The sequence below is a fragment of the Camelina sativa genome, chromosome 10, assembly GCF_000633955.1.
Source record: "Camelina sativa cultivar DH55 chromosome 10, Cs, whole genome shotgun sequence".
Lineage (NCBI taxonomy): Eukaryota > Viridiplantae > Streptophyta > Magnoliopsida > Brassicales > Brassicaceae > Camelina > Camelina sativa.
This window is the reverse complement of record NC_025694.1, coordinates 6,205,368-6,219,733: the sequence shown is the minus strand read 5'-3', so window position 1 is coordinate 6,219,733 and position 14,366 is coordinate 6,205,368. Positions and strand designations below refer to the sequence as shown.

The 14,366-nt window shown below is 37.2% G+C and overlaps 2 protein-coding genes and 1 pseudogene across 2 annotated transcripts in view; 1 reads left to right on the top strand and 2 right to left on the bottom strand.

The window, feature by feature from the left end:
- Positions 1-272, bottom strand: part of LOC104717441 (beta-glucosidase 10) — a 2,978-nt gene extending 2,706 nt beyond the window's left edge. The window contains exon 1 of the mRNA XM_010434999.2: positions 21-272. Coding sequence (XP_010433301.1) covers positions 21-152 — 132 coding nt within the window. The 5' untranslated portion in view covers positions 153-272. The remainder of the gene's footprint in view (positions 1-20) is intronic.
- Positions 683-1,880, bottom strand: LOC104717439 (phytolongin Phyl2.1-like). The gene has a single exon (XM_010434997.2). The coding sequence runs from the start codon at positions 1,512-1,514 to the stop codon at positions 735-737; it is 780 nt and encodes a 259-aa protein (XP_010433299.1). The 5' UTR covers positions 1,515-1,880; the 3' UTR covers positions 683-734.
- Positions 1,659-7,203, top strand: LOC104717440 (annotated as a pseudogene).

The following is a 14,366-nucleotide window of genomic DNA, read 5'->3' as shown; positions in this document are numbered from 1 at the left end:
AGCAGCTGATAGGCTCGAACCTGATAAGCAGAACTGGCGGCTCCGAAGAGAAAATCCTCTGGAAAATCGTCTCTGGTAAAGGCATCAACAACAACGTAGCTTGTTGTCAAAGCGATGATTAGAATAACGAATAATAGAGATAGAGGTTTCATTTTTTTTCTTCCTCAAGATAGAGGTTTCATTATCTTCTTTATTTGGCTACTTTCGTCTGAGTGAGTTCTAGAAGTAAAAAATAATAATAATTGAAGTGTCCCTTTGTTTTATTGGATGATATATGAAGTTTAGTCGTGTGGTCTTGACTTTTTAAGCAGTGTGAGTAACTGACCCATCTTTCCAATGAGACACTAAATACGTGTCTTTCTTCGTCAACAGCTGTTTAAAGATTTTTTTGTGTACTATTTTGGAAAAGACAAAAATGAGTGGAGCGCGTTGAAAAGGAAGCGTGAGTGGAGTTTTTTTTTATGGAAAAGGTCAGTCTACGCACGACATTGCAAACCAATACTAATGTAGTAACTGGATCCAATCTTCCCGTCCAAATCACATAATGTGAACTCAAGTAAGAAATCTGACAGCAAAAGAGATTATTACAAAAAAACCTAAGTAAAACATTATCAACATCATCACAAACGTGTAAACCAAGAGGCATTTTATTATTAATCACCTCTGGAAACAACACCTCAGGAATTTTTGATGAAGTTTTTTTTGTATAAAAAGTATTTAATAATTTTTATTATTTAACCTTGGAGGATGCATTGAAACCCTTGACAAACCCAAAGCCAGATACAAAACAGAACAAGACAGATGCAGAGATCAAACATCAAAACAACCCAAACATGTTTCTTCCATATCTGTTTCGCCTTTTGTCTATGATGATGATCATGATGAATCATCAAACCATTTCTAACTCCTTTATTACCTCCTCCTCCTCCTCCTAGATCCATCTTCTTCTCATCAGTATGCAATCTCTTCTTGCTCTTCAACACCCTCAACGGCTTACCTAACAGCGGCATAAACGCACCACCGCCTTTTCGACCTCTAGACGAAGAAGAATCCAAACTTGGATTATTAATCTCCCTCGTCCTAGGAGAAGATCCAACAAACTCCAATTCCAAATCCTTATTCTTATTATTATTAGTAGTGATCTCAGCGAAGACTGGATCCAGCTTCGATTGGAGACAGTGTCGACTCGGATGATTAACCAACGAATCCGCTGTGGATCCGTCTTCCATCAAAGACTCCGTAACCGATTTCAACCGATCGAAGAGCCAGAGAGACTCAGATTTCGTAACCGCCTCGTCTAAGATGGCGAAATACGAAAAAAATCCATCGATGATCAAAGCGTAAGTTCTTTTGCGGACTGTGTGAGAGACCATCGAATGGTGAGGAGGCGCGTTCCCGATGCATGTCAAAGCTAGATCTTCGATTCCTGGCTCTTCTTTCGAAACGAACTCTGCGAGAATCACTGTTCCTTTCGCAATGCAGGTGTACAACAACATACGTGGATTCGTAATCATGTCTTAAACCAAATCGGAATCGAACAAATTTTTAGAGAGGAAGAGCAGAGATTAGAGTGATTCTATTGGGATTTATTATCTCTTTAGAGAGATGCATCTTCTAGATTTCGAGACTTTCCAGGAAAATGGTGAAAGAAGAGTTCCATTATTGGCCAAACCAAAACAGATCGAACAAAAAAGCAGAAATTTACCGGGAAAAGAAAAAAAAAAAAAAAGGGTAAGCAGAATAACGATTACGTTGGTGAAAGTACCCTCGTAGTAGTTATTATTTACACGAGAATACCCCAGATGTTAGAGTGACACGTGGAAAAAGTTAGTTCAGCCATCACCGTCAATCACAGTGCTGGAGTCTGGACTGCTACCACGTGTTGGGAGAATAACAAATTTATTGGTACGTCCGTGACGATTGGTTAAATTCGATTTTGCCATAAGATATTTTTTATTATATAACACTCGATTAGGTTGTCCGGACTAATTATTTATACCATAAAGGATTAAGAAATGCTTAAACAGAATGAGAAAACTAAAATGAAACACTGAAGTTCAAAATACTATACTAGATATTGACTGAAGTTCACAATATATACTAGATATTCACCCGCACCCGCAGACTGAAGTTCACAATATATACTAGATATTCACCCGCAGTATACCGCGAGACTATTTTTAACTTTAAAACAATTTAAGTACCTTTTTATAAATTTTAAGTGAACAATATGTTAACTCGATATATTATGGAGTGCATAAGTAGTATGTTTGTGGTGTATTATGTTATAGTGAAGTTAGGATATCATATTGTTAGTTAAATTTTATGTAGTATAAAGTATACAATTTTTTTTTGCATGTCTATTTGGTTTGCAATATATAGATAATATTATTTAAAACTTTTAAAATTATATGCGTATACTATATCGTGACATTGTAATTTAGTTTGTTTAATCTATTTATAATTAGACACTTTGGAATATACAGTTTTGTTGTGCATATAATCCTTTTAATTTTTGACGTTTAAAACTTTCAGTGGATCCATACTAATGTTTTCCTTTGTTATTATTATGATGTGTATGTGTATTTAGAAATGTTAGCAATGAGCAAATTAAATTATATGATAATTTTTGTTACATAAAGAGATATATGGGTCGTGTCTTCTTCTTCTACAATTGGGAAAGTTGATTTATTTATATAATTTGGTCTCGACCAACTAAATAGGTAAGATCTGGGAAAATATCGGATCCAAAAATTTTTAGGATAGCAATGGGCTTGGGTCTTTGTAAGAGAGAGTATTTTGAACAAACCCAAGTTTTACAATTTTTTATTAAATTAATAATTTATATCAATTGTATACTTGTAAATAAGTTTGAACTTCACGATTCATTTCATAAATATCTCCAAAAATGTATATATAGATAATGTTATTAGTCATCTGTAATTAACATTCACTAAGTCATAGACAATGACGATAAAAAGTCATAAGACCATAAAATTTTAGTAGTGCATGTATATATATACTAATCGAGTAATCGTCTATTATGTGAAGAATAAAACTCGGTCAGGGTTTACCCTTTCTGTGGTTCTTTTTATTTAATCTTATGGGTTCAGTTGTACGATTTTTTTTCTCTGGTTCTCCTTTGTGATCGATCTCCATTCACAGCAGGTTCAATGGAATCCACCATGCTCAATCGCCGCCAAGAGCTTGAAGATGATCTTCTAAATGGTGCGTTCTTGTAACAATTATATATATATGTCGACAAAAATAATAGTGGAAAATTTCTCACATATTTCCCATTGATTTCATACTATATGACTCGTTTTATTTTGTAGAAGATTGGTAGGAAATTCCCCTCCAATTTCCAGCAAAAATCTATGGTTGAAAAATTTCAGATAATAAGAAGGTTGTGGGCTTATAAATAAGCATCCTCTGCGTCTCTCTTTGATATGATCAATTCTTCACCTTCTACAATGGCCACAACCACTCCTAAGCGTCCGAGTTCTGTTACCGACGATGATGTCAATTCAATGGATGATGATCCCACAAAATATCCACAGCAAGACACAGGTAACTGCAAAGAAAACCTATGTATTGTCTCCGACATTATCTTTGCTTGCAGTCAACGTTATCGCTTTGGGACTAGGCAATTTATTCAGTGGTATTTTCCTCATCATTCACAGTGTATGTCGTTTTGTTTCTTCTCTTTCGTTTTTGCATACACAATGTTTCCTGATTAAACAAAGAACAAACTCTGTTTTCACATAGCATCAACTCTGTTTTTACAGAGCACCTACTCTGTTTCACCGTGTGTCTCTAAACACTTGTCAGCATTTTATTCACTAGAAAGTTGATTCAAAGCATTCATATTTACAATAAATTATATATTTTGGCAGCTATACGGACTCATAACGTTTCAACCACCATCTCACAGTTCGAGCAAAGAGCATAATATGACATATCTACAAGATAAAGCACTGTACGAGGATCGGCTGGGAAACTATAAAAAGGTAAAACTCCACTACTTCGTTGTTGTGGTTTCCTTCATATTCTTCGCTGTGATTCCTCCTGTCTTCTACGGACTCTCTTTCAAAATAATAGACAATGGACACTACCAAGCTGCGGTCGTTCTCGTCGCATCTTTGTTCTGCGTCATCTCTCTCTCCTTTGCCAAAGCTTATGCCTTCAAAATGGAAAAAAAAAATCAGGACCGTGGCTGAGTACACCTGAATGGCGATTGGAGCGTCAGTGCTTTCTTTCATCACCAGTCAACTCGTCAGTGATCTGCTTGAGAAGTACGGCTTCCATGACACTGAATAAACAAGTTTGATTACATAAACAACAGAGTTCTCTATCTTCCTTTCTATTATACGTTTTAATGTGTTGTACACGAACTTGTTTTGTTCCTTATGTAAGCAAAAAGGTTCGGTTTTTATCAAGATTTATCAGTCTGTTCTCAACTCTTTTCTTTAAAAAGAAAAAAAAAAAGCAAGTTGGTTAGGATTAACAATAAAGATAAAGAACGTGGAACTCGTGAAATAAAATATTCAGATAGAGAGAGTAACCATAAATTGTACTAACATGGTTCTGAATCTCATCTTTGTTTGTTTACGATGGAACCCACCACGAATCAGACTCCATCTCCAAGCTTCGCCGGAGACGGTGTATGTACCAATGAATTGACCAACCTGCGACCGGACTCACCACTCGGCAGCGAAAAGGACGATGGTGTTGACTTCAGCCAGGAACAAGGTCTGAGAATTATATGTACTCTTGATTAGTTACTTAATAGTTCATTAATATCTGGTCTTTTACAGTTTGATACTTGCAAAAGAAAAAATTATATGAAGTACTATACTATTACTCCCATCTTTTCCGAATGCTCAAATCAAATTTTTACTCATAGGATCGGAGCCAAATGAACATATTGACACTGAGAATGGTTCAAGATCCGTAGACAAGAAGCAATACACTGAAACTGAAGATGTAGTTCGAGCAAAAGATTTACAGACAGAACCTGATTCACTGGATGATGAGGTGGAGACTGTGATCAGGAACCAACATAAGTACTACATTTACTGCCCTTGCTGTGGTAAAGATATCACCAAAACAGTCAAGCTCGTGAAGATGTCAGATCCCCAACCCACAAAAGATCATGATACTGAGAATAAAGCTATTGACAGTGACACCGAGAATGGTTCAACATCCCAAGACAAGAAGCCAAAGATTCCATCATGGTTCCCTGTTTTTCTTCAGCCGCTGTTTCCTTCTGTTTATGGTCCCAACAAAGACAAAGGTATCCTTTCTTTTCCTGTCTTCTTTCGATACCGTTGTATGGACAGTTGTGATTGACTTCGGTTCTTGCCAATTCCAGGCGAGAAAGGGGTTGATTCAAAGTCACCAGGACCTTACGACAATCTTGATATCAATGGTTAGGAACCGAGCATTGATGTCAGTAATGAGAAAGACAGACCGAGCTTTCCGAAGTGGTTAGTCCATGTTTTTGCTTGGTTGTTCCTCTGTATTCTTATAACTCTCTCTGTCCTTTCGACTTCTCCACCGCCTTTCGTTCAACCACATCTGCAATTGCCTTCTATGCCTCCATTGCGGCTGCCTTCTGCTTCTGTGCTTTGGTTACTTCCCACGTTTGCGGTGCTGCTTCTCTTCATTATTTCAATGAGGTCCCGTTTCAGCCCGAGATATCACAAAGAGAAAGGTATTTTTTTGGGTCTTTGTCACTTTCAATGTTTAAAGAAGGAGGCATTCTGCTCTTTCAACACTTTGATATTACAATTTTCTGAACTACGCCAGGCGACAAAAGGGCCGACTGCAAGTCTACTAATACCACTAGTGAAGAACCAGCAACAACTCAATATCACGATGACCAAGCTGCAAATCCTGATCAAAATTTTGACAAGAAAACAGGTTTGTTCTGATTTCTGAGATGAATCCTAGTCAAGTTTGGTTCTTAACAAAGATTCTTGATTATGCTTGATAACCATACAAATGACCCAACTCTGATATATCCTTCACCAGGGGAGCAACCTTCCAAGCAAAGTGTCAATAAGGAAACTCAATATGACAAAGCTCCAGATCATAATCAAGATATTGACAAGGAAACAGGTATGTTCTGAATTTTGATTCTGAGATGAATCCTAGTTAAGTTTGGTTCTGAAAAAAGATTCTTGATCATGCTAGACAACCAAAAAGACCACCTAACTCCGACATCATCTTCACCACTGGAGCAACCTTCCAAGCAAAGTTTCAATAAGGAAACTGAAGCAGAACCTGAGCGGCAACCAGATACTCAACCAAAGATTCCAGATAGTACTGAACCTCGCAAAGACGGTAATAAACTCGAAATCCTGAAAAGTATAGTGTATGGAGGTCTTACAGAATCCATCACAAGCCTTTGCACAGTAACATCTGCGGCAGCGACTGGTGCTTCAACTCGTAAGTAAATCCCAAAATCTCATTGAGGCATTTCGTCGAACACGTTGAACTCCCAAACCTAATGCTAATGTCTTTGCTTATATAATTCAGTGAACGTTTTGGCCTTGGGAGTTGCTAATTTGTCAAGCGGTCTTCTTCTCACCGTTCACAGCGTAAGTGATCTTTCCGAAACATCAGTATGTAAACTCTCAAAGAACTGAACAAAAGACTCCATCTTTTTTTTTTTTGCAGCTCCAAGAACTAATAAACGAAACACCCAGAAAACGAACCAACACCGATGATGATTCAGAAACAGATGGGTACGAGGAAGTTCTCGGAAGAAGAGAGTACTCGAGGCGACACAGATCGATCGCAATCTCTTCTTTCATCATCTTCGGCTTGATCCCACCTCTAGTATACGGCTTCTCGTTTCGAAGAAAGATGGAAAAGAGACAAGAGTACAAGGTTTTAGCTGTTTACGCAGCGTCTCTGCTCAGCGTCGTCTTGCTCTCGATTGCGAAAGCTTATGCCTCGAAGAGACGAGATTATCTCAAGACTCTGTTTCGGTACACGACGATGGCGACGACTGCGTCGGGATTCTCTCAGTTTGTGGGTTACTTGGTTAGTCAGTGGCTTGAGAAAACCGGGTTTTATGATGATTCTTCAGAAACTCAATGAGTTTGAAGACTTTTTTGTTCTGTCTTCTTGACTTCATCAAACTCAAAAGTGTCCTTTTTCTTTCCTAATAAGTGAAACGAATTTATTTGATTTTGACCTAGAAAAGGAAAACAAAATGTTTTAAATGTTTATGGAAACTGGAGATTGGATTCGAAAAGACTAACAAAAAAAAAAGACAATAACCTTTATTCGTAGGGTCAAACTAATTCTATAACTTTAATTTAAAATAAAAAAAAATAAATAAAAAAATTGGTGTAGTGAAATTTCTCCTTAACTTGGCTCTTTCTCGAATTAGTTTTGGTTTATATATGACAGACACTTGTTGATAAGGTTCGGTAAAAAAAGAAATCTGCAAAAATGTTCCTAGTGCCAAAAACAGTCGGTTAAAATGTTCTTATGTGTTGTTTGATTCTTGAAATATTGACGATTACTACAATGATAATCATTGAATGATTGTAACATGGAAAATGCAGATAGGATTTTGAGTGCAAGAATTATAACGTGGGTCTAAGAATAGATCCATTGGTCGGCCTACTAAAGGATGCGGAACTTTAAAGATTGGTAGCCATATATATCGATCCATATTGGTTTCATAGATATGGGACACAATTAATACATCGTTTCGTAATTTTTGTTTCCACTCAAAATCGGGAGGGTCGGAGGGAGCTGTGGGATCGATGCATATTGAAAAGAACTTCTATACTACTTTATAGACTCGGTAATTAATCTCTAACTGGCCTAGGAGCAGAATTGGTTGCTTGACAGTTGACACACATTGCTGATTCGCTGAATGTCTGTATTTGCGTATTAGTGTCGCATCATGATAGGCATATTACGATTTACGAACATAAATAACTATAAACATATAAAATTATATTGTCTTATTTTTCGTATTATTTGGTATATATCGTACGTGAAATCTGATCATAATAAGCAAAAGCAAAAATTATATTTTTTTTGTTGGGTTTGGTTTTGTCAAAAAAAAAAAACTATTGTTGTTGGTTATTAATATTGCACACTTGAAAGTAGTTGGATTAGAGCCTTTCTTTTTCATAAGAAATATAGACTTATACATGTTTTGAGATAGAATAAGATGTGGCTGCAATAAATTTGTAGTATATATATATATGGAGACTGACCTTAATCGGTTGATGAAGAATCAGAGAAAATAAGAAAACGTTTATCGAAAATGGTATCATCGCATGCATGTGGAAAGATAGGTAATTTAATTCTGAAGGTGGATCAAATTCTGAGGCAAGTGAAAACCTAATAACATTTTCTTTCAATTTGCAAAGAAACTACGTTAAGCATGCAACTGATATCAGGTCATCGATAAGATACATGTAGGAAACATATTTTTGAACTAATAAGTCTTACCACCACCTAATAACTTTATTTTGTTGATTCTTCGATACTCGTAGTCTTAGTCTTACGTAAAACTGGAAACAGCTGGAGCAATAAAAAAATTACAGGCATACTATATATTATTAACAATAATATAAATCAATTATTCATGTGAACTCAGGGTTAAGTTCACATTCATAAATCATGGAGTCATCATCTTGAATGGGGTCGATAATTTAATAAAATTTAGAGATATTTGGCAAAATGATACATTTTTCAAACATAATTCTTCCATATATTCACTATTTACAATTAGAAAAACCCACATTTAATATTGTTTGACTATTTTCTCAGCATTTATTGTCATTCAACAATCTTTCTAATTACATTTCATGCCATTGTACAATTACTCTCATTTTCTTCTTATTTCTTGATTTTTTAAATTAATATAATTTTTTTAGAAAACTTCTTAGATACAAAAAAATCTATAGTTTTTTTTACAATTTGATATGAATTTTGTTTAATAGTTTTTAAATATATTATATACCTCTTTTGCATCCGTACACCTTATTAAGCTGGATGGTTTAAACCGTACTCAAATATTGCTGGATGGTTTAAACCGTACTCAAATATTGTTGGATAGTTTTAACCGTACTCAAATATTGCTGGACGGTATGAATCTATCAAACATGCTGGGTGGTTTAAACCGTACTCAAATATTGCTGGACAATGTGAATCTATCTAATATACTGGATAGTTTAAACCGTACTCAAATATTTCTGGACTATGTGAATCTATCCAATATGCTTGATGACTTAAACCGTACACAAATATTTGCTGGACGATTTGAATATATCCAACATGCTGGATAGATTCACACCATCTAGCAATATTTGAGTACGGTTTGAATCTATCTAACATGATGAATTATTTAAACCGTACACAAATATTGATGTACAGAAGATAAAATAGTTAATTGAAAAATAGTTAATAAAAATATATATATGAAATATATTTGAAATTATTGAAACAAAATACCTATCAAATTATAAGGAAAAAAACAGAGATTTTTTGTATGTGAAAAAAAAATAAAAATAAAAAATATGTTAAAAAATATTAGAATAATTAGAAAAAGAGTAATATAACGAAAAAGTAAAAAAATAAAAAATAATATATATAGAAAGAGAAATGCTTATCTCTCCTTCTCCTCCAATTCCACCCTCTCCATCCTCTAACTTCCCCCAAACCCAAGAGCTATTCTGTAATGTCCACCCCTCTCCTATGTCCCACCATTATTTCTATCTCTACTCTCCTCTATCTCACACCACCCTCTTTTCTCTTTTGTAAATAGTAAGAGCATAACCATTGGTCATCCTTTGAAATGGGTTCAGTAATAATATTTTAATATATCATAATATCATTTAGTTTAAATTTTGTTTGTTTTTTTAAAATCAGCCAATCAAGTTATTACACTTAGCAAAAGAGAGGTGTGAGAGTGTCTCTGCAAGTCTTTGCCAGACCTTGTGTCTGTCTTTGCCAGACCTTGTGTCTGTCTCTCATCACCTTTTTATTATTTTTTGTTTTTTTATTAGATTGACACTCACCATAGGATGACTGATGAAAATTGTGAGACCCGTTTAGACTCATTAAAGGCCCAACCCCTTTGTTAAGCAAAAATCCTAAGCGAGTGTGTATATATGTGTGTACGTATTGTCTTCTTCGTCATAGCCGCTTACAAAGTTTTCGTTCCAACTTCGATCACTCTCTTGTTTCCGTAAATCTGAATCTCAAGTCACCATCACCATTCTCGTTGAGATCAAGTTCCACGTTACGTCGATCCGTAGTCACCGCCGCTTGAGTCACCGTATGTCTCCGTCGTTCACTTCTCTCAATGGAGTCGAGATCCATCACCGGTGGTTCGTTTGGGTAAGGAAATCCAAACATTAATTTGTTTCCCATCTTCTACAAGTCACTGTGTTAGCTTCTATAATTTGTTCCTTCTGTTATAAGTTATCTGAAAGTTTTGGTTGTTGTTTCTGGTTGCTTCTGTCACAAGTCGGTTCGTTGGCATCTGCAAGTTGGGTCGTCTGCTGTTGTTTCTGTTTCCTCCGTCTGCAAGTTAGGTTGTCTGGTTCCTTGGGCAGTAAGTCTCTTGTTCCTTTGTTCTGGTTTTCTAGTTCTGCAAGTTCTGGATTAAGGTGTTGAACAGTATTCTCCTTGTACAAGTTTCAGGCTAGCCGCTTTCAACTTCTCCATTCCTAGTTTCGTTGTCTTCAATCAGGTGGGGGAGGGATTTGCGGATTCATAACACCTCATTTACACTTTTGTGCATCTGATAAGCGTTAGTTTGAAGTTAGACACTATTGATTGTAGATTGCTAGGTGGTTAGATTGTTGATTGCTAGGTGGTTAGATTAGTAATATTTAAATGTTTTAATGCTTGCTGCATGGTTATATGGTTACGTGAGATGCATGTATATTATTAGTGTTTTAAGTCGTAAGGGTTGCTGCATGGTAATATGAGGGCGTGAGATGCATGTTGCTTGTTAATGTGTTACGTCATACTTTAATCTTTGTGTTGAGAAAATTATTAAGAAAATAATTAAAAACGGGAATTGAGAATGTTGGACTGTAATGAACCGACGGGTTCATTATGGGTCATAAACCGCTGACGAGCAGTACGGGAAGAATCGAGCTACGGGCCGTGGTCTTCTAGGAATGAGGTTTGGGAGCCATATAAAGTGTTAATGGCCAAATCTATAATCAAAGTAAAATACTTAATATATTATGAAAAATAATTGTGGTGGTATGTCGTAATCTTTCACGCAAGTGAAAGCTATATGCTTGTTGTCTGATTTTATGCTAGTGTTTGGAAGTTGCGTGAAAGTCTATTTGTGAGGTTATGTTTCGGTGGGCAGTGTTGACCACCTCACTGAGTAATTAATTACTCACTCCCTAATCTTTTCTCTTCAGGTCACGGTGAGAATCTCGAGTAGTTGCACAAGTCGTCTTGCTTTGTGGTGTGTTTTTGGGAACGTTGGGTTTATTATTTTTACCGGTTATTCTCTATCTTTCTTTTACGTTCGGATTTCTTTTTATTTATGACATTCTTTTATTTTCTTTTAACAAGACTATTGAAATATTGCATTAAGGTTTTTATTTTAATTAAGGAAGGATTTTCTGGAAATATGAGTAACTTAGTATTTTTATTATATGGATGTGTTTAAAAATAACCTTTTAGTAAGAAAACTAGTGTAGTCCCAAAGGGTTTGGGAGCGGGTCGTGACAATTTTGGTATCAGAGCGGAGGTTAAAGTCAAGCCGGTGTTGACCCGGAAGGCTAAGTTATATATATATATAAAATATATTTATATTTTTAAGGGTTTAAAAAAAAAATTGTTTTTTTGTTTTGTGAAAGGTATTTTGAAAGAAAGTTTTCGGTATTTAAAAAAAAAAAAAAAAAAAAAAAAACNAAAAAAAAACACCCAAAGTGAGACTTGTGTTAGTATGTTTGTTTGTAAAGTTCGTTCTCGCAATGGTTCTTATGGTTGGCATTGTGTGAACAGAAAATGGCACCAAGCAAAAGAGGAAGGCGTCCTGCAAACATGAGAGAAAACCCAGTTGATGCTGCACCAACTAATGAGCGAGTTCAGCCAGAGATTCCGGTTGCAGCCAACGCAGCAGAGATTGCTGCAAATCGTGCTGAAATGCAAGAAATCCGTAACATGATGCGGGAGATTTTGGACCGACCAGTGTATGCACCCCCACCACCACCTAGAGAAGCAGCACCCCGTCAGCCACCGCCAGTACCTCCAGTTGCTGCACCTCGACAGCGTCAGCCACCACCACCACCACCGGCAGAGTTTTCTTATTTTGAGACAATGAAGCTCATGGGCAACATGAAGACAGAGTACTTTAGTGGTGGAAATGATCAGACCGAAGCTGATGATTGGAGGCGGATGTTGGAGAAAAACTTTAGGTCAGCAAGATGCCCTGTGGAGTTTAGAAGGGATCTCGTTGTGCACTACCTGCGCGGAGATGCAGATAATTGGTGGAGAAATGTTGAGAGGAGCTTTCCAGTTGATTACGAGCCCACATGGGAGGATTTTCTAGAGGAGTTCAATAAGAAGTATTTTCCTCAGGAAGCTATGAATCAGCTAGAGTGTGAGTTTTTGGAGCTTCGTCAGGGCACAAAGACTGTTAGAGAGTATGATGCTGAGTTCACCCGTCTGAGGAGGTTTATTGGGAGGGAGTATGGAGAGCAAGAACTGATTCGCAGGTTTATGAGAGGATTAAGGGCTAATATTCGTAATCGTTGCTCTATCCGAGGATGTACTAGCATGGTTGAGCTAGTTGAGCAGGCTGCTATGGTAGAGAGGGGACTTGAGGAGGAAGCTTATGACCTTAGGAGTGCACAGCAGAAAGCAACCAAAGGAGTAGAATCACTTAAGCGAGCAGGAGATAACCGTGGTGCAGGAAATAACCAGCAGTGTAACAAATGTGGGAAAAGGCATGGAGGAGTGTGCTGGAGTACTTCTGGAAAGTGTTTCCATTGTGGGAAGATTGGTCATACATGGGCGAATTGTTCAGAGAGAGACAATAGTAACAATAATTGCAGGAGGTGCGGGAAACTAGGTCATTATGCACGGGAATGCAGAGCGAACATAATAGGGGGGCAACAAGGCAATCAAAACCAAGGAATCCTGCCTCCACCTCCTAAAAGGCAAGCAATTGGACCTCGGGTGTATGCTGTAGCAGACGAGGATGGTGCAGAACCGATTGTTGGTAAGTTTCATCTAAAGCTTCTTGTGATTTCACTTTGGATATTAGAAATTGCATGTGGTCTTTTGTGTATGTGAGTTGCTTAGTTTAAAAATTAAAAGAAAAATAAAAACTATGTAGGATCGGTTTTTATTGGAGGAGTTGCTGCCTATACTATGTTTGACACTGGAGCTACGCATTGCTTTGTGAGCCCCAATTTGGCGAGGAATTGGGATTCTAGAATTGATTTTACAGAAAACCGGAGGAGAATTGAGACTGCGGGAACTCAAGTAGTGGGATCATCAAGGACTTACCGGGACGTTCCTGTAGTGATAGAAGGAGTAGAGTTACTTGGTAATTTTATTGAGATGGAGTTGAGGCGCTATGAAGTAATTGTTGGAATAGATTGGTTAAAACGACATGACGCCAACGTAGACTGCCGGGGAGCACGTGTTACCGTTAACCGAAGTGAAGGGAATTTTGTATTCCAGGGAGTTGTAACAAATAACGGGATACCTATCATTTCGATGATTCACACAGAGGAGTTACAGTGGAATGAGCCTGAAGCTTATTTGGCGACGATTTCTATTGAAGGGGGAGACACAGGAGTTGAATTGGATGACATTCCCGTAGCATCAGAGTATGCAGATATTTTTGAACCGCTCAAAGGACCACCACCAGATAGAGGAGATGCTTTCACTATTGAGTTGGAGCTGGGGACTGCTCCAATATCTAAGGCGCCTTACCGTTTAGCTCCAACAGAAATGGCGGAATTAAAGAAGCAGTTGGAGGATTTGACAGACAAGGGATTTGTGAGACCAAGTAGTTCTCCGTGGGGAGCGCCTGTTCTGTTTGTTAAGAAGAAAGATGGATCTTTCAGACTTTGCATAGACTACCGTGGGCTGAATTAGGTGACTATAAAGAATAAGTACCCCTACCACGTATTGATGAGCTTTTGGACCAGCTTCAAGGAGCATCTTGGTTTTCGAAGATAGATTTGGCATCGGGGTATCATCAGATTGGTATTGTTGAGGAGGATGTTAGAAAAACAGCATTCAGGACACGCTACGGGCATTATGAGTTTGTTGTCATGCCGTTCGGATTGACTAATGCCCCTGCAGCTTTTATGAAGCTTATGAATAACGTGTTTCGG